Raw genomic sequence first — 21,610 nt, 5'->3', positions numbered from 1 at the left:
TTAGTAGCAAAACCAAAGAATCCAAACAGCTGAACACGCCTCACCTGAACTTTTTTAGCTCACCGGATAAACTATGAAATGTCAGTAGGCGCTTGGTTTGTCCACTCAGGGCTACTGTAGAGACATGGTGATGCCACAAAGTAGACTTAATAGGCATATAAAAAAATCATTCTAAGGGAATTAAAACTTAACTTTTATTTTCACATAACTCTACAGAGAGGTTAGCACCATGGCCTCAAAGCAAGGTCACTGGTTTGGACGTTGGCTGGGGGGGTTTGAACAGGGGCCTTTCTGTGCTGAGTGCATGTTCTCCCCTGTGTATGCGTTGATTCTCTCCGGGTACTCTGGCTTCCTCTGCAGTGTTCGGGTAATTGGTCACTGTAAGTAAGTGTGAGTAGAAATGAGTGTGACTGGTTGTTTGTCTCCCTGTGTTCGCCCCATGATAGACTGGCGACCTGTCCAGGGTGTACCCTGCCTCTCGCGTGTTAATTGCTGGGATGGTAAGGAAGACTGAATCATGGTGGTTTCTGTAGGACAAAACAGTTTTTACAGTAGGGTTATTGTTACTCATGTTTCGGTATCTGCTTGGCGTCATTTATGGATTAATCAGAGTACTGATGTAAATGCAGTTGATACATTTCAGCCGTGAGATTTCTCAGTCACCACACGTCTTGAGTTCTTTTCTGAAGTATGTGTCTCTTGGCGAGCTTTCTGGTTCAGTTGGACAGGACAACAAACGGATTGCTGTGCTGCCCTCCGAGTCGTCTTCCAGACAACGTGCAAGCTTGTATTTCTTCTTGTGCTTGTTATCCTTTGTGCTTCAGCCTACAGTACTCCTCTGCCATCGGCACCTCTCACTGAGCAGTTTTACTGCTTTCCATAAATTTTGCATGATACACATCAGTAGTTCCCTGTCTCCATCTTGCTCTGATACTCCATCTCTCTCTGCACATCCTCACTTACTCTTCCTGCCTGTCTATGAAGACTGTCAGCTTAGAGACACTTCACAAGTCAAAAGTTGCTGTGGGGTCATCTCGGGGGTTCCTCAGAGGGTTCAACTCAGGTCGGAGCTTGTCGATGTTCCCTATTCTTTAGAAAACATGATTAAAGAATAAACTAAAAATAAATTCAGAAAAAGAAATGTTCTCTAAACAAGTGATTTAAACAATAAATTGAGTTTGTTGTAGACATTGAGGAGGATTTGCTTCTTAGATCTTCAATGTGGATTTTTTGCATCTCAGCACTGATGGAAATCCAGATGAATCAGTTGATAGATTTTGTGGGCATAAGCATTTTTTTGGAAGAATGGTATTTTAACCTCTCCACTGATCTTAATTTCATCGAACAGAATTTTGGATGCAGTCATCTCAAACAGCTAAACCTGACTAGCAGCACCTGTTAGCATGGACCCTGCTACAGCAGTCAGTTGGGTTCATAAGAGTCAAAAATAAGGCTTGATATCATTGGAGACAGAGAGAAATCATACCATTTAACATGACACTTCTCCCCATAGAGTGGAGTTTATCAGAGACTTCCTCCAGAATTTGCAGGTGGAGAGGATGGATTGACCTGCCTGCAGTCTTTACCTCAACTTAACAGAATATTGTAGGGTAAGCTTGGACATCCTGTTTGTGCCAGAGTGACCAACACAACCACACTGGCTGAATTGTGACAAATGCTAGCTGGGATCCCATCCCACAGCAATATGTGTCCAGTAGGAGGAGGTTCCAAGCTCTTGTAGCTCTGTATGGTTCTTCCACATGCTACTGGGGCTCCTGTTAGATAATGAAGAAATTTTTAAAGGGCCAGTATGTCTTGTTTCTTCAGACTTAAGTCATCCAATCCAATAAATGACACTAAACCATAGTCAACATAAGCTGTTTGGCACTGACAAGTTTTCATGGGTGCAGTCCATTTACTCAACTCTGCTGCTCATCCCACAAAAGCATTTTCTTTACAAACGTGGCTCCATTTAAGATCAAAATAGGCTTTCCAACAGTATATAATTTATTGCTAAGAAGTGTTGTTACAACAAAGAAATAATCCACCAAACACTCATTATTTTTTGTGCCACATTGTTTTTTTTTGCTGTAGACCCCCCCTGTCTACAGCAAGGTGGACGTAATGACGGCTGTTAATGAAGGGACTGTTTGGGTTTGCTCATGATACATAATGCATTCCTTTCTTTTCGCCATGTAAATCTCTCCTAAACGTAGTAATTAAAGCAATAAATCAGGCAACCCTTGTGACTAATTGCTGTATTCATGGTCTTTCTTAGTCACAAACAAGTTCTCAACTCCACCTGTGATGCAGGGTGATGCTGTCCAATCACAGCAAAACTGAAAAACCGAAAAGAATTAGAACCAGTTAGAATTTGATTTTGTTGTAAATCCGGCTTTGTCACCTTTTTAATATAATCAAGTTCATGTGGGTGATGGAAAGAGTTTCTCTGTGGAAAACATTTGTATTAAAAAAAGGTGACGTTGCGGTAATAAAATAGAAGTGTTTGTGAACATCTGTTTCAAAACAGGAAACTGTAAACTCAGCCGTGAAACTTCACACTGTATGACTGAGGGTGAACACAAACACTGACACCTTAAACTGATTAAAGGATGATGAGTAATTCACAAGTTAAACTGTCCAAATCAAGTGTTTTCTTACTTTTTCTTACTCCACCAATTTTCCAAGCATGTCCTCTGAGCTCTGTTTCTCCCCCATTATCCAAAATCATCCACTTCAACTGAAGCCCATAGGTCTCTTTAGTTTTTAACTGTTTCCTTTTTAGGTACGGATAGTTTATGCTGCAGTAGATTGTTTTCTCCTTTCTTTTTCTCAGGTTCCCTGTGGAGGGAGAAGCAGGATGTTTTTCTAAATGTGTGTTCAGTGTAGGAGCTGTGATGCAGCCGAGTGCTTTCTCTCTCTGAGAAACTGGTAACTCAGCAGTGTCGACCAGAGACTGGGACACACAGAGCAGCAGGGTAGATAGATGGATTGGACTCAATCAGCAGCTGTTGGAGGAGGCGGCCACTCAGTTTGGTGTGCTCGGAGGAGACCTGCAGTCTCAAGCATGCCTCTGTGTGTGCATATTCAGAATTTCTAACAAGCTTGCTCGTGTTTCGGTACCTGTGGAGCCCTGTGGCAGAATCACAAACTACCCAGAATTCATCACAGTTTCTAGACATCTTCCCCAGCTTCTGACTGGTCAACACAGACAAACCAAAACACACAAACTTGGCATCATAAACAAACCCGCACAAACATTAACAGCTTTGAAATCCTTTTAGGTATCCAGTTGGAGCAGAAAGTGTCTTTGAAGTCTTTGTGCAGCTGCGACTTGTCTCATCCAGATGAGCTGCTTTCTTTGAGTGTTTTTTTATTTAAAGCCTGCAGTTTATGCTTATTTATGCAAACTGATATCAACTAATATGCATTAAATTAATTAGCTTATGTGCTATCATGCAAGACAGCCGTTATGCTGAATATAGTAAAACAAAGAATGCTTTGGTTCACTGAAATTGCCATGACAGCTTTTTCTACACCTTTTTCCAAATGGAAGCGCATCACCTCGTAATTTTGCCTCGTAAGATTAATGTGCACCCTCGAACATGGCGCCGTGTTGAGTAACAATACATCAGAGGCTTGTTAATTAAATGGGGCCACGCTGAGAAGTGTAGCACTTAAAGCATCGAAGTTATTGATCGTCCTGTGAATGATAGAAAGTATGTGGAAAAAAATTTAATCTGGATTTGAACAACATGATCTTTACCTGCAATTTAGTGCTTGATAGCTGCAGAGTCTGAACATGCTGCTTTTCCTCCATTAAGGAATATAAGGCTTAAAATGACACCTATGGAAACTAATAGACAGCAGATGAAGCATTTCAGCTTCAGGTAAGCACTGTGTAAAATGTATCACTGGCTTTAATAAAATAAAGCAGATATAACTTAATAATCAAGTTAACACACATCTTAAATCAATTGTACAGTTTAATAATATATAATGGAGATGGTAGATTCAATTAAAAGACAATGAATTTAAATTTATTCACTGAATAAAACTGCACTTTTTCAACATTTAATTGGTTTATTATTCACACAACACAAAGAAGTTGAGGATTTCACTTAGAGGTTAAAATTAAAAGTGAACTATAGTGTCATTACTGCTTTCCAATCATACAAACTAAAATATCTTGCAGTTTACTTTTCTTTATTATTGTTTGTTACTATTAAAATGATTAACACTGGTGATATTTACAAAGAAAAAAATGCAAAAGAAATATCTCACATGACTCTTGATGATACAGCAGTTCTTAGCAAAATAGAACGGAAAATGTTTTTTTTTTTTTTTGTTGTTTTTTTTTGGTCTCTATATTGACCTCAAATCAGCAATAATTTAACTTTTACCATAGTTTCAATGAGTAGGCAACATCTTAGACATAAAAATACAGTTTACCTGATTCAAAATATTGGTTGATGATGAAAATGAATGATTTTTAATTTTGGCAGCATGAGCATGAACAAGCATTCTACAAGATTTAGCCTCAGAATAAACCATTTATTGGCTAAAAGGCCTCTCACAAAGAAAGTAAAATGCAGTGAATTTTCTGGAGATTGAGAGGTTTAAAGACTGCTTGAAGAGCACCAAGTTCCACCCCAATTAATAATCTCCACCAAGATACTATCATGAAAAGTATTAAAATTCATATGCACCTCATATATTGGGGTGGCGTAGCTCAGCAGTGGGTAGAGCGGTCGTCTTGTAGCCTGAGGGTTGCCGGTTCAATCCTCGGCCTGTTGAGCTCATGTCGAGGTGTCCCTGAGCAAGACACCGAACCCCAAATTGCTCCTTATGGGTCGTGGTTGATGGCAGCTTCTGTCATCAGTGTGTGTGAATGGGTGAATGTATACTGTAAAGCACTTTGGATAAAAGTGCTTTATAAGTACAGACTATTTACCGTATCCATTTACCATTTACCTGACTTTAACCAAGTCAGGGAACCTACTTTTAAAAAAGGATTAGTAACCGACTGAAGACTAGTTCAAAATCGGCTTTAAATCATGTGGATGATTAATTTTCCAGATCATGATGTAAAAGCTATCAATTAAACCTAGAAACTGACACTCAGAGATAATTGATGGGAACTTTAAGTTGTCACATTTAAAGGCTGATGCTTCACTGATCTAAATCTGCTGAGTGAAGGGAAATAATTCAAAGTGGGCTCCTCAGTGTACTGTATCTGAGCCATGTAAGTCATTTTCTCTAGATGTGTGTTCCAGTGTATATTTTATACTCTTCCTTTTGCTCTGTGCTTGCCCTTTTTGCCCTTGTGGAGAACACTCTCTTCATTAAACGCCAAATAAACCCGACCATCTTTTATCTCAAACTGCTCCGTCTGTCCAAACTGACAAAGGAGGAGTCAGCCGCAGGTGGAGGGTGACATTGATGATAAAAATAAACAAAATATTAATGGAAATGGTGATTAGAATCCTTGAAATTCCTGGAAAGCAGATTTTCTAAAATCATCTCATTCTGAAAGCTTTATGAATAAAAATTAATTTTCTTAATTTTACATCCTCTCATGAGAAATTGGTTGAGCTACTCAGGAAATGCAAACTCATACACACAGGATTGTTATGATCTGAGAAGTGGATCTGTGTGACCGAGATATTTAGAAATAAATGCTCCTGTCTTTTGGGATCTTGTAGCTTATTTTAAAACTTGAACTTTTTTTTTTTGGAAGTTATTTACACTAAAAAATAAACCCAACATACTGTCTGTTCGGTGCAGCGTCCCAGCCAACAACCAGGTCCTAGCTGAAGAGACGGGTTGTAAGATGTGAGATTATCTTCTAATCACATTCATGCATTAAAACAAAGGCATCAGAGGAGAACACAGCACAAAACAGTCTTGTTTAGCTTTTCCTTTGATGTGTGTTAATATTTGATGGCAGCAGAAAAGGATTAAATGTTTTGTGTCTGGCTCTGGGTTCACTGCTTAAGTCTTAGCTGCAAAGAGCTTCTCCCTCTCCTCCCACCATTAAGTTATCTTGAGTTTTATAACTGCAAAGCCTTCGGGAATAAGACAGTCATCTGTAGAAACAGATAAGAGGCTCACTGAGGTTTTTTCTCTAATATTTCCCTCAGATTTATTTCTTCATCTCTACCTGTCTCTGAATGACTCATACAGACACACACATACAGGCAGCCCACTTCCCACCTACCCACTGACAACAAGTGTGTTTTATATTGTGTGTTCACATGAAGACGCAGTGGGCTGAGAAATTGTGCTCTCTCTAGGGGGCTTGCCCAAGTCACGGGGAATATGATTTATATCAAATCAGCCTTTTCTGCTAAGAGATCAGGTTTTTCTTTTGTGACTTATTTCTGAGTTGTCAGCAAGCGTGGTGCTTGATGTGCACTCTCTTTCATGTGTTTTATTCATTCACACTCGGTTTCTTTGTGATTATCCTGATCCTTCCACACTTGCTTTCGCTTAGTTGAGTTCACTTTCGGACAATACCACTGTCTAGTTTTACTTTCAGTATTTGTTTGTTTTGTGACTTGTGTTTTGTAACAGATGCATTCAATGTCTATATTGATGTTTTAAAAAATAGAATTAGTTAGAAAAGCAAGAATTTTTCATGTTCATGCTTAAATATGACCTTAAACATCTAATTTTAAAAGTGTTAAAAGTAGAGAGAGACCAAGAAGCAAATTAAAGAAATACCAAAACATTTGAGAAAGTTTTGCTGTATCCTCCAAACAGAAACGATTCTGATAACATCCAGATAATAACCAGCATTATTAGCTTAACCAGTCAATTTTTTAAATCTTCACCAAAGGGAATAAATATGGAAACACGACCGTTTTGTTTCCATCTTTACAACCAATGCACGTCTCCTGAACCAGTGATGCCATAATCACTTTTCTCCGTTAACCTGCTTGTACAAACAGCTACAGCTACCACAATGTTAGCTACTGAGCATGACAGTTCTGCTCCTCTGCTTCCACCAGCAACAAGCAGGCACAGAGAACAGCTTGTTCAGTTTATTCACATGATCCATTTCTTCATCTCTTTTTAGTGCAATTCAGTGGTTTTGTGTAGATGCATGCATTTGTTGAAGTAATGGGATACTTTTTTTAGAACAACATTGGTTGAGTTTCCATGTGGATGTAACCTAAACCACCCATGAAGCATTTAACAGTGTTGATCATACTGTGTGTGGTGGCTTCGATAATCTCACCACAGAGCAACACACATAACGATGTTGTCCCCCAACCGATCTAGAATCCAGTCCTCCGAGCCAGAAATCTCGCTTGATCAAACATGATCTAACAAAAACGAAGAAGGGACATAGCAACAACTGGAAAAACGAAAAAGAAGAACCGTGGCAACAACCAGAAAACACAACACCCAGCATGAAAGAGGATATACAGCATGGCGTCCTTCCCTGTTCCCCAGCCAGCTCGCTCTCTGATTGGCTACATTCTGTTTGACGTCACCATCCAGTCACACCTCAGGAGTCGTCGGTTTTCTTCACACGTGAAGATTTTTGGTCGTAAATATTGAACATGTTCTATACCTCCGATTGTCGGCTGTGACTCGTCTCTAATCCGATTGTTGGGACGAATTCGCTCATAACACTCTTCAGGCCACAGGATCATTTTACAGGATAATCTTACAAAACGTAAGATAATCTGGTGTTTGCTGTCCTTGGTCGGGAAGGTGCAAAATCAGGACAAAAACAGCCCCATAATCTTTGTGTGTACTTAGCTCAAGTTAGGATTTTCCTTAAAACCTGCAAAGAATTTGATTTGTTGGACCCTTTGGATCTACTTTCTGATCTTTCTGATCACTTTGCAGTTAATAGTCGATCTACTGTTTTATGCTGCAGGGTATTTTTATCCGGTTATTTGTGGGGTATTCTGTAGTTCTGTAGTTGGGCCTTAAAATTCTTCCTAACTAAAGAAACCTTTAAAGGCTTTGTCTGCATGGCTTTCAGTCCATGAGCTCTGGAGCAACTGTGTCTAAAATTTCACAGAGTAAACTTGCGTAGCCCGTCCCGTTGGTAGATTTAATAATGTGCTTTAATTTTCTTAATGGATGAACCACTTAAATAATAATTGGTGGAATTGAGAAATCATTAATACAATGATGACAGACCAGAACTTGGCCAAACCTTCATGTTGCCACAGTATGGTGGTTTGGTTTGTTTCATGAGGTCAGTCATGTGTTACGTCATGGGTCGCAGAACATGAGCACTGTTTTTGATCAAGTATCAAACTGTACTGAGCACACTTTGGTTAATCTTATGTACTTCAGGCACAAATTTGTAGTAGTCATTGTGAACAACAAGCATATAGTTAATTCTGTGTAATGCAGTTTCTTTTTTAGCTCCTCAGACTGACGACATGACAGGTGTTTCTTGATTGACTCCAGTTAGAAATTTTGCTTTTGTCTTTCTGCCCAAGTGAGTTTTAAGCAGTTTTAAGTGTTTTTTGTGGAAATGAAGTGTTTAAGTAACTTGGACACTCATTGAGAAGTTTGTTTCTGCTAGAAGCAGGATGGTGTTCACTCATAGGGTACTGCTGTTTTTAATGCTCATCTGACAAGATAGAAGAAAAGATGATGCAGTTCTGTTGCAGATTTCAAATACAAGCCAATAAGCATGATATAACCATGAAGTTTAGCCAATAAAAATGCATAGATCTACATTAATACATCGATTCAGGGATGAGCAGCACTGATCCAAACTGAACATATCAAACATGGATACAGTCCTCATTTGTAAGACATGCAGAAGAAAGAACATATGGCATTGTTTCCATTTTATTCTAAGAATTAAAATATATTTTTTATTTAAATTAAATTTCTGAGGTGTAACTATGAGTCAGACTTTTCTACCTTGGCTGATATAATTGGCTCTAAAAATGTTTGCTTTGGAGACTAAATGAGAGTAAAGTTTAAACTATATCCTGCTTTAATGTTTACAAATAGAAATGTTTTCAGTTTTAAATTACGTGAACATGTTAAATCTCAGAATTAGAGAATGTGGTTCAGTCTATTATTTTTCAGGGAGAAAGTTTTATTTGGATGTTTCAGTTTCTTTTTGTGGTTTGATGAAAATGGAAGTGACTGTGTTGAACCAGGACGTGATATTAACTCATATTAATCACTGGCTCCAGCATCCAGTCAGTCGAGGTGGTACTGAGGCGGAATTTGTGATATCCTCGAACACTGAATCTGTATATCATATCTGGATCAAACCTCTGATTTACAACCTTAATGTTGCACCCAGTGAAACTGCCCTCTTCTTACAGCCCTTTTCTGTTTTGTCCTGTTGTTTTGAAGAAGCAGCTTGAACCTGTGAGAATAAAGGAGGACATGCGTCTCCTGGCTGTGTCCTTTGTCTGCTATTGTTTGGAACCTTGTAAATCAATATTGTATGAACTGCAGGGTGACCCAAACCTGCACTTATACAGCTGTGATCTCAAATCTTTTATCAACTCTTACCTTTCAGTGTTTTCTGTTTGTGATTCAGGTCAATCTTAGATATAATAGATTAAATATGTGGTGTTGGTGCTGCTATAACTCCTTTCTGCATCTTTCTCATGATGAGGAGCATCGATTCAGCTTTCAGCCTGCTGTCATTTAAACACCCTGCTGCACAGCCTTGTTTCACTCAGTGTGTCTAAATGTTTAAAGCAAAGTTTGTGTTTTCATTCTGTGTAAGCAACACAATCAGCTCTGTTTCTCTGGCTGAAGAGAAGGAGCAAAGCAGGTTTTCTTTTCATCATGTGTTGGTTCCTTGGCATTACCTTGACCTGAGCTCCCCACTGTTTCATTATGGAGCTTGTCTCTGAGCCAATTGGAAAGGATAAGAACGAAGCACAAAGTCACTTCAGCTGGAGCAGGACGCAGGATGGAGTGGCTCTGTGTGGACATGAGCACACACACACAAAGGCTGTAACACAAGGATATAGAGAACATTTTTGTTAGTTTGTGCCTGTAGTGGCTCCATGCAGAAGTGATTTAGTGTTTGAATTACAGCTTCGTCTCCCTGTGAATCATCTGGCTGCATCGTGCTCTGCTTTAAATAACAAAACCATTTCAAAGATAAGATGCAGCCAAAAAACATCCAATTCCCTCTGACCAAAAACTACAACCAATGAAAATTTCAGCATCTGAGATGTTCCTGTCTGGACACCAGATCTTTTTTTCTACTTTGACCAAAGGTAGATTAATTGTAGTTTTTATATTTAACTTTGAGGTTGAGTGACTTTGATTCAGTTTTAGAATAGTCTTACATGCCGTGATTCACAATGAAGGCTTCTTGGTTGTTGTAGTTGCTCTTTCTGTCTGAAGTCCTGCAGGGACGACAGTTGTTTGTATGGAATCTGAGGTGTACAGTGAGAAGAGAAATGGTGAGAGTATAGTCGCTTTTGGTGCTCCAGTGCTGTTGACCACCATCTCAGACACAATCTTTCAGGCTGACAAACTGTGGTTAGGTTAGGTAGTCATAAATCCAGGTGGTGGTGGAGGAATCCACCTGGAATTTATAGAGCTTCTCACATAACCGAGCAGCTGAATTATGCTAAAGGTACTTGAGAAAAACAAAACAAAAACAAAAAAAAGGTGAAGCTGTAATTCAAACACTAACATAATCAATACCGGGGTGACTGGCGATGATGCAGCATGTTGGTGAAACTGCATAAAGAAAAAACAAACCTACCTGACAGGAATTATCAAATTTCACTTAGTCCAACTTATTTTTCTTAAATATATGTGAGACGAACTGTAGGGTGGGCTGGATAGACATATCAAGAGACTGAGGGACGCTTTTCATTAAATTTAAGCAGCAATGGTTTATGCTTTCAAAGATGAGAAAAAATGTCACTTTTAGTTCTTTGTCTCCAAAGTTCTCAGGGCTTTTGCACTTGTAATTTACTGTAAGATGCATTTAAAGCAACACTACTGAACCGGCAGATTTTCGCACTGTGGCGCCTCCTAACCACGGCTAATTCTGCATCCAGCCTGCATCCTGCTGTGTTTCTTCCAACAATCTCACCCTTTTGGCCTCTGTATTATTAGACTTGTCACATTGTAACTCAAAAAAAATCAGTCAATTATATCTCAACTTTAACAAAACTGTGTTGCATTATACATTGTAGGAAAGCTTCATTGGTCATCTTTACATCTTTAAGTCTCACTTGAAGTGGAATGAAATGGAAAAAATGTATTAATACCAGAGGGAAAAGCATGGCTAACAAAAAGTACCAACATTTCTTGCACTATTCTCCTGTTGGTATTCAGAAATATCTTCAAATTAATGAAGACTTGTGATGATTATTTGAGTTGCTCAAAAAAAAAGTTTCTACTGTCTACATCTGCATTAATTTCCTTACTAGGAGCATTATTAACCTCAGTGTTGAAGGATTATTGTGTTTATACACAGGATGCATGTCTCAGTGCTATATTCTGAGCAGCTTTGCTGCAGCAGTGGAGGATTAGTGTCTCGCTCAAAAAGCAATTCAGCATTATTTGCACAAGTTATATTAAACAGATCTGGGGGAAAAAATCGCACCTCCACATAAAATTATTTGAGATCTCAAAATAAACAGTAACACATTTTTCATTTTCTTTTTCCCCAGTTAACTCTTGTTTTTTTTGTTTTTTGCAGCATGCAAGTGCAACAGCCACGCCAACGTGTGCCACGTCAACACGGGAAAGTGCTTCTGCACCACCAAAGGGGTCAAGGGAGACCAGTGTCAGCTGTGAGTCCCAGCATGTTACCACACCTTGATTAAACACCTTCCTCACACTGATTTGTTAGATTGGTTTCTGTAATTATAGGTAGGGACCAGAATTTTGCCCCATGGATAGAGTGATTATTGATAGTTAAGACTTAGTTTCAGGGTCAGGGTTGGAATTAGGTTATATTTAGGTTGAGGTTTAGGGTGTGGGTTAGAAAAGATTGGAGTAAGGGGTAAGTAATGCATTGTGTCAGTGGAGAGTCCTGAGGGTGATATAAACCAGCCGTGTGTGTGGAGTGAGTGTGTTTTCTAGTAACTGTGGCCAGACTTGACCGCTGCAGTGCTACAATATTCTAAATGGCTTGGCGGACCAACGCACCACAGAGACAGACTGAAAATTGCTGCATCAATAAATCTAGCAGGCAAGGTTAGAGAGCAGAGACAGGAAGTAGTCTGCTCCGCGTGTGTGGTTGTGGTTTTACATCAAAAGCAATACAGCATGAAGTTAGAAAAAGAGCGAAGGCATAGTGGTGCTTTTTGTGAATATGATCATATTTTGAGAACCACACGTCACTAACTAATAATTATCTTGTAAATGAACACTTTGTAAAAGCTCAGATTTCACTTCTTACTGAAGTGGCCTGTTTCATGTTCTTCTTACACTATTGTGAAGGGCTCTGCCTTTTTAAAGAAATCCACGCAACCCCCAACTACTGTCTACTAATGCTCCAATAGAGACAATGATTACTTATTTCAAAGCCACAACAAGACGGTGTTTTATCACTGAAAGTTCCTATAACTGTTTCATGTATTTTCTATTACATGAGAGAGAACAGTTTCTATCTTGAAGGACATTACAATCAGCTTTTATTTTTATTACAGCTGTGAAAAAGAAATATACCCTTTTTCAGTTCTAGACATTTACATATCATTTAGGACTGGGCAAGTTATTGCATTAATCCATTAACTTGACAAATATTTTACCACTGAATTAACAGATTTTTTGTTTTTGTTTAATCACTTTGAAAGCCTGTTACTGGCTCTGAATTCACATACAGACAAACCACAGGTCACAGGAAGAGTGGCATGCTGATGTGTAACAGCTCGGGATGGGTGTCGTCACCAAACTGCTACGCGGACGATTCTCGAATTTTTATTAATCCAAAGCGTCACATCTCATCTCCTCTAGAGGTTTATTGGGTTGCCTAAATGAGGTTAAATCTTGGATGGCACAAAATTTCCTGAAGTTAAATAAAGATAAAACTTCTTCTTTTCCTTTCGGCTTTTCCCTTTAGGGGTCGCCACAGCGAATGGTCTGTTTCCATCTATCCCTTTCCTCTGCATCCTCTTGTCTCACACCAGCTACCTTCATGTCTTCCCCCAAAACATCCATAAATCTCCTCTTTGGTCTTCTGTCTGGCAATTCCAACCTCAGCATCCTTCTACCGATATATTCACCATCCCTCCTCAGTACCATGTCCAAACCATCTCAGTCTGGTCTCTCTGTCTTTTTCTCCAAAACATCTAACATGTGCTGGACCTCTGATGCATTAATTCCTGATCCTATCCATCCTCATCACTCCTAAAGGGAACCTCAACATTTTAGTCTCTGGAACCTCAAGCTTTGCCTCCTGTCTTTTCTTTAGTGCTACTTTCTCCAAACCATACAGCATCAGTGGCCTCCATGCTGTCTTGTACACCTTTCATTCTAGGTGATACTCTTATCGCACAGCACACCTGACACTTTCCTCCACCCGTTCCAACCTGCTTGCACTCGCTTCTTCACCTCTTTTCCACACTCTCCATTGCTTAGAGCTGTTGATCCTAAGTACTTTTTTTATGTCTACTCCTTTTAACTTCACTGTTCCACTTGGTTCCCTCCGTTCACACGCATGTATTCTGTCTTGCTTCGGCTAACCTTCATTCCTCTCACTTCCAGCGCATACCTCCACCTCTCCAGCTTTTCCTCCACCTGCTCCCTGCTCTCACCAAAGATCACAATGTCATCTGCAAACATCGTAGTTCATGAGGATTCCTGTCTAACCTCATCTGTCAGTCTGTCCATCACCAAAGCAAAACAAGAAGGGGCTCAGAGCTGACCCTGATGCAGTCCCACCTCCATCCTGAACTCCTCTATCGTACCTACAGCACACTTCACCGCTGTCTTACAGCTCTCATACATGTCCTGTACCACACTAACATACTTCTCTGCCACTCCAGACTTTCTCATACAGTACCACAGTTCTCTCAGCAGCCTGTCATTTGCTTTCTCTCAATCCACAAAGACACAATGCAGCTCCTTTTAACCTACTCTGTACTTATCTATCAACAATCTCAAAGCTAATATTGCATCTGTAGTACTCTTTCTTGGCATGAAACCAAACTGCTCCTCGCAAATGGTCTCTTCTGTCCTCAGTCTAGCTTTCACTAGTCTTTCCCATAACTTCATTGTATGGCTCATCAACTTTATTCCTCTGTAGCTGCCACAACTCTGCACATCTCCCTTGTTCTTAAAAATTGGCACCATCAAACTTGTCCTCCTTTCCTCGGGCAACTTCTCACTCTCTAAGATCTCGTTGAACAACCTTGTCATAAACTCTACAGCTACCTCCCCTAGACACCGCCATACCTCTACAGGTATATTATCAGGACCACCTGCCTTTCCACTCTTCATCCTCTTCCATGTCCTCCTAACTTCATCCTTAGTAATTGTTGCTACTTCCTGGTCCACAACAGTCACCTCTTCTACTCTTTGTTCTCTCTCATTTTCCTCGTTCATCAACTCTTCAAAGTACTCTTTCCATCTTCTTATCACACTTCCAGCATCTGTCAGTACATTTCCGACTCTATCCTTTATCACCCTAACTTGCTGCACATCCTTCCCATCCCTCTCTCTGCATTCCCAACCTTTATAACTCATTCTCTCCCTCCTTACTGTCCAACCTAGTATACAAGTCATCATAAGCTCTTTGTTTGGCGTTTGCCACCTCTACCTTCACCTTACGCTGTATCTCCCTGTACTCCAGGCTAGGGCTGCAACTAATGACTATATTGATAGTCGATTAGTCACCGACTATTAAAACGACTGGTCGACCAATCGGATTATGTATCTCATGATTATTGTAAATGGATCTTATTTCACTTTCAGCTTTGAAATTTTGCATGAGGTTAAGTAAGTCCGACGTGCCTCCTCTTTAAATGTTCGAGCATTGCAGACGTACTTCCGTGGTACACAAGGTCTGCTTTACAAGTCTCACATGTATTTAATTTATTTTGTAAGTTTAACGTGAAGTTATCCCAGACTTTTGACCTTCTCCGCCGCCGTTCTCTTCCCCAGTCCGCCGCCATATTTTCCCCTGGCAGACTTTACTGCGCATGTGCAACTCTCAGCAGAGATTAAAAAAGAAGACGATGTCTCACTCTGTATTTTTTTTCCCCCCTCTTTGCGCATGTGCATTGTGCAACTCTCAGCAGAGATAAAATTAGAAGACAATGTCTCACTCGGTAGTTTTTTTTTTTTTTTTTTGCCGACAATAGTCGACGGCTAAATTCGTTGTCAACTATTTTTATTGTCGACTATTGTCGACAACGTCGACTAATCGTTGCAGCCCTACTCCAGTCTACTCTCTTCAGTCCTCTGTGTCCCACTTCTTCTTAGCTAATCTCTTCTCCTGTATACACTCCTGCACATCCTCATTCCACCACCAAGTCTCCTTATCTACTTTCACACCCAATACTCTCCTACCTGTCTCCCTGATCACATTAGCTGTGCTGTCCAGTCATTTGGAAGCACCTCTTAACCACCTAGAGCCTATCTCAACTGTTCTCTAAAAGCCACACAACACTCTTCCTTTGTCAGCTTCCACCACTTTGTCCTCTGTTCTGTCTTTGTCTTCATCTTCCGCACCACCAGAGTCATCCTACACAACACCATTCTATGTTGTCTGGCTACACTCACTGCCACTACTTTGTAGTCACTGATCTCCTTTCGGTTACGTCGTCTAAACAAGATGTAATCCACCTGTGTGCTCCTACTTCCACTCTTATAAGTCACCCTATGTTCTTAAGAATAATATACGAGTTGTCTTAAAAAGGAGAGTGATGGCATTACAGCATACTCCAGTGGTTGCTCTGACTCAAGACTGGTGGGCATCACTGGGTAACCATGGTTACTTCTGTGTTACACTTCATTATATTGGTGAACAGTTGGTGCTGCATTCACTGACTGTAGTGGAAACAGAAGAGACATTTTGCTGAAACACGTGGAACATTTTACTCGCGTTGCACCGCAGCACATAACTCAACCTGCATCACTGAAAATGTGTTTTCTTTTTAACTAGGATCCTCCAAATGAAACCTGTACAAACCTAGACATCACAGACTAAAAAGTCCTGTGGTTGAACACTTTACTTCACTCTAATAAGGACACTTGCTACTGAACATAGACACTCTGCTGCTCCCGGGTAACAGAAAAATGTCTCTGCTTTTATTTGTTCAGGAAGCTAAAGAAAACAGATATATAAAAGTCAACTTTCTGTTGCTCAGAAGGTGTTGTGTTCTCACTGTGGCTCTGGACTTTGAGGATAACTTGTTTTTCTATAACTCACTAGTTAATGGCCAACTGGCAGTGGCAAATAGTTTTAGCTTATATTTGATCTGATTACATTAAATCAACTATAAAGATATTCATAGAAATAAGGGTGAGATTTACAAAAAATATTTGAATTATATTGCAGAATCAGTACAACCCATAATTGAATAGGTTATAGACTCATGTTTAGCAGCAGGAACCTGTAGTAATGTTGTTTTTGTTTTCAGTCTCTTACATATTTTTTTATAAAGTTTCGGCTCATTTGTTTGTGCACAGCTCTCTGAAGGTTCCACTTCTGCATTTTTATTGGGTTGAGGCCTGGACTTTAACTAAACCACGTCAGCACCTTCATTATTTTTCAGTTATGCTGTTGTAGATTTGCTGCTCTGTTTGGAATCATTGTCCTGTTGGATGAGATCATTTCAGCCAAACTGTCAGACAGATGGCTTCACATTTCCACAAGAGTTCGTGGTCAGTGACTCCAGGATGTCCAGATCCTCTGTCTGCTGTTTGGTTTCCTCAAAATTTGCTGCTCTGTATCATAACCAAACATCTCCACTTTGGTCTAAAAGAAGTGTTCCAGAAGTCTTTTTTCAGGTTTGCTCAGCTGTAGCTTTTCAAACCCAAGCTGTGCTGCCATGTTCTTTTTAGACTTTTTGTGCAACCTACTGAAACAAGCAATAATTCTTGTCATTTTACAGTTATTAATTGTAGCATTTAATATGCTAGCTTAGGCCTGGAGAGTCTGAGATGTAGCTCTGGGTTTTTTGTAGGTTTCTGTGCATTGAACAGTTTGAACTTGGGCTGAACCTACTGCTCACATCGAGTTAATCATGTGCAGTTGATCATCAGCATCTGGCTGCTACTTATAGTCCTTAATTCTTGTGGAAGCAAAATGGAGGGACTTTTACACACTAGTTCTGCATTTGGCTTTTTTTTCACACTGATTTTGTTCAATCACACAGTGTCATATTGTTCATATAAGGTTGTAACACATACATTTAAACCCAGTAAGGATGTTCTTTTTCATTCTCTTGATACACAAATACTTTCACTTGAAGAAGGGTGAGTCTTGTTTTTCAGTCATAGTAACACACAAACATCTTGAATCTGACCCTTTACTACAGCCTTGACCTTCACCTCTGAAATACTTGATGCTAACCTCAGCATAACCTTAAAGTGTTCATTGACCTCAGCTCTGCCCCTGACATGAACGTGACCCAGACGGGTGGTAAAACAACCTTCTCACACTGAAATACTCTCCCCACATGCCTATTGTCAACTCCAATCAGTGTGTTCCTACTCTCTGGGAGGAACGACATGTACAGTCTACATGTGACCTCAACTTGAGCCGCTGTTGTTCTAAACAACTTAGAATTCATATTAGTTAATGTTGGGTTCATGATCTTGACCTAAAAATCTTGAGTAATTATGTATTAAGATCAGATAACTCAGTTCTAAGTCAGATTCTTATCACAGTTTGTGTAATTTTATATTCGTGTGTCTTGTACTTTAGAAGCAGACAACCATTACCCTCAGATGACTACAAGCTTTCGTTTTATAAGACGGGTAACATAAAAGCCATTTTTTGCTGCTTTTAATATATAATATAATGTAATGTAATATAATTAGTGCTGTCAAAAAATCTGTTAATTTATGTATTAATTGCGTTGATATTGAACGTAATTAACGAATGCACGGAATGACAAGCCTCATACATCCACCATACATGCTGCATTTACTGACCATTGGACATCTGACGTTTACCTAAGGGAAGCTCAGTAAATAGTTGTAGCATTGGCTCATTGATACAATACAGTAAAAACTGGCAGATTATGAATTGACCAGACCAAAATTAACTTTATTAATTGGCTATGAGAACAAAAACAAAGTTCCTGCTTATCTTGTAGTATGTGACTAATGTTTCTCCGTTCTGTCACCTCTTCATCATCACTGTCAAGCAAGCAGCAGTAGAACCAGACAGGAAGTTGTGACTAGAGTATTTTCAAAATGACATTATTTGCAGAGTAGTATCACATTTCCTGAGTACAATTTTTCTCTTATTATGGTCTGTAAATATGCACAAATAGACTTTATGTTCATATGGATCCATTCTTACAGTATAGTTTACATTAGTAACTTCTGGGGAAAAAAAAAATCATAATTCTGAAGTCTGCATTTGAATTCTGATTTGCTGTGACGGTAATCAATAATGTAGTGGAGACCCTGAACACATTTAACTTCATAAAAGCATAAGGAACATACTTGAGAGGCGGAATGGGCTAAGTTAACATAACAAGCCGGTGACTCCAACAAGCAAGTTCACCGAGCTCCCGATATCATTCCACATCACAGAATCCACTGAATTCTTCATCCCCAGTGTTGTTTCTGAACAACTCAGCCAACTGCCCCCTAATTACCGTTAGTACCTACAGTTTGTGTCATGGCCCATGCTCATTCCCACTCCCTGCTTCCTGCTGACCATATTTGGATCTCCAATCATCACAGCTATTAGGACGACGCAGCTGGAGGATATCAAGTCATCATTCTCATCGCCATATAAACCTCACCCGGACCTCCAGTCATCGCTGGATTATACTACTCATCGTGGTAACCAGTCGTGCACATGATCTATATCGTATTGTATCTGAACCGACCTAACTTGTACCCTCTCTCTTCCAAGAACCGTACCTGAACCTCGTCCACACCACGGAGAATCCTGTCTGCCCGCTCCAGCCCGTCCTTCCAGCAAACCCTGCATACTGCACAGCACAATTCTAATAAAGTGTCTCTGATCATTCTCCGAGCGCTCCTCTCTTTGGATCCATACACCCAATCCATGACAGAATAATCCAGCCAAACAATATGGATCCTACGGAGCAAGCCGCCAGGAAAGCCGAACCCGGAAGCGATCTGCATCATGCCGTGTCTGCACACGGGAATCTCCTTGGTCAACACTCGCAGGTACTCCGATCTCTAGGAGAAGGACAACACGCTTTGCAAAAACAATTAGACGACATCGCCAGATCTTTGTCAGCCCTGTTTAATCAACCTGCTCAGCTTTCAATCCCCGCAGCTCCTCAGCCTGTCCCCGAGCCGACTCCGCCCACTCCGGTGCGGGACGTACACATTCCGGATCCCAGACCGTTTTCCGGCGAGTTGGGGAAATGCAGAGGATTCCTTCTCCAGTGTACTCTTATCTTCGACCAGAAACCGCACACTTACTCCTCGGATCGCTCGAAGGTATCATATATAATTGGTCTGCTTACTTCCAGGGCACTTACATGGGCAGAGGCATACCTTGAGACCACGCCCCTCCACACGCTATCACTGCAGGCTTTCACAGCCGACTTATTAAAAGTTTTTGATGGTCCAGTTCGGGGCCGTGAGACGGCCAAGCGCCTGATGTCTATTCGTCAAGGGAACCAGAGTGTGGCTGAATTTTCGGTGGAGTTCAGGACGTTGGCTGCCGACTCTGGGTGGAACTCAGCTGCATTAATGGACCATTTTTTACATTGTTTAACAGATACCCTGAAGGACGAACTGGCAACTCTGGACCTTCCAGCTACTCTGGATTCCCTGATAGACCTAGCCACCCGTCTGGATAACCGCCTCCGGGAAAGGACCCGAGAACGCCGTAGTCCTCGCCCGGGTCTGTCTCATAGGTGGTTTCCTTCTTCTTCACCTGAACCATCTCCGGACTTCCTCCCTGTTTCGGCCGCCGAACCCATGCAGGTGGGTCGCGCACACCTGACCCCGACGGAGAGGCAGAGACGGCTACAGGCAGGAGCGTGTCTGTATTGTGGTGAAGAAGGGCATTTCCGGGCTACCTGTCCTGTTCGGCCAAAAGACCAGGCCCGTCAGTTCAGGTCGGGATTCTGACGGGCCAGACCCAGACAAAGACCCAGATCCCGGCAACACTAACCTTTTCAGATCAATCCCTCACCATACAGGCCTTAATCGACTCAGGAGCAGAGGACAGTTTTCTGGACATCCGCCTGGCTGAGGAAGCCAAGATCCCTCAGGTACCGCTAGTTCAACCCATAACAGCCAAGGCCTTGGATGGTCGCACCCTTGCCCAGGTAACACACACCACTGCACCCATAAAATTAAAACTCTCTGGAAACCACACTGAAGTAATAGAGTTCAAGTTGATTTCAGCCCCCGAATCCCCGCTGGTGCTCGGTCATCCCTGGTTGTCTCTCCACAACCCTCACATCAACTGGGCCTCCCGAACCATCATGGGTTGGAGTGAGGAATGTCACCAGTCCTGCCTTCGATCAGCCATACTCCCAGCCGACATAGACTCCAGCAAAGCAGAAGCCCCGGATCTGACCTCCGTCCCGACCGAGTACCATGACCTGGCCGAGGTATTTAGTAAACTCAAAGCGTCCTCTCTGCCTCCCCACAGGCCCTATGACTGCGCCATAGAGCTCCTGCCTGGTTCCCCGCTTCCAAACAGTAGGCTGTATAACATCTCCAGGCCAGAGCGGGAAACCATGGAGAAGTACATCCAGGAGTCTCTCGATGCCGGCATAATCCGACATTCCTCCTCCCCGTTGGCCGCTGGGTTTTTCTTTGTCACAAAAAAGGATAAAACCCTGCGTCCCTGCATCGATTACCGGGCCCTGAACAAGATCACCATACGTAACAAGTATCCTCTCCCCCTAATTGACTCCGCCTTTGAGGCGTTACTAGGTTCCACGATCTTCACCAAACTCGACCTCCGTAACGCCTATTATCTGGTCCGCGTAAGGGAAGGTGATGAGTGGAAGACCGCCTTCAAGACCCCTCTGGGTCATTTCGAATATCTAGTCATGCCCTTTGGCCTAACCAACGCCCCGGCAGTATTCCAAGCCCTAGTCAATGACGTGCTCCGGGACTTCCTCAACCGTTTTGTTTTCGTCTATCTCGATGACATTCTGATCTACTCACAGACCCAGTCCGAACACAAGAAGCACGTCCGTTTGGTTCTCCAGAGACTCCTCGAAAATAAACTGTATGTAAAGGCGGAGAAGTGTCAGTTTCACTCAGACACCGTCGGCTTCTTGGGCTACGTCTTCGCGAGCGGGCAGATGAAGGCAGACCAGGCAAAGGTTCAGGCGGTATTGGACTGGCCCACACCGGACTCTGTTAAATCTCTGCAGCGCTTCTTGGGTTTTGCAAATTTCTACCGCCGCTTCATTAAAAACTTCAGCCTGGTGGCAGCCCCCCTTACGAAACTGACTTCTCCCAAGACTCCGTTCCATTGGTCAGACAGTGCAAA

At 41.3% G+C, this 21,610-nt stretch overlaps 1 protein-coding gene across 7 annotated transcripts in view; it reads left to right on the top strand.

Annotated features, from left to right (window-relative positions):
• Positions 1–21,610, top strand: part of atrnl1a (attractin-like 1a) — a 317,476-nt gene that overhangs the window by 115,190 nt on the left and 180,676 nt on the right. For all 7 annotated transcript variants that reach the window (XR_006013321.1, XM_042010699.1, XM_042010700.1 and 4 more), the window contains one exon: positions 11,681–11,774. Coding sequence is in view for 6 of the 7 variants with exons in the window: in XM_042010699.1 (XP_041866633.1) it covers positions 11,681–11,774 (94 nt within the window). In the remaining variant the exon portion in view is untranslated. The remainder of the gene's footprint in view (positions 1–11,680; positions 11,775–21,610) is intronic.

This window comes from Melanotaenia boesemani, chromosome 16 (assembly GCF_017639745.1).
Source record: "Melanotaenia boesemani isolate fMelBoe1 chromosome 16, fMelBoe1.pri, whole genome shotgun sequence".
Lineage (NCBI taxonomy): Eukaryota > Metazoa > Chordata > Actinopteri > Atheriniformes > Melanotaeniidae > Melanotaenia > Melanotaenia boesemani.
This window is presented reverse-complemented; position numbering and strand designations above follow the sequence as displayed.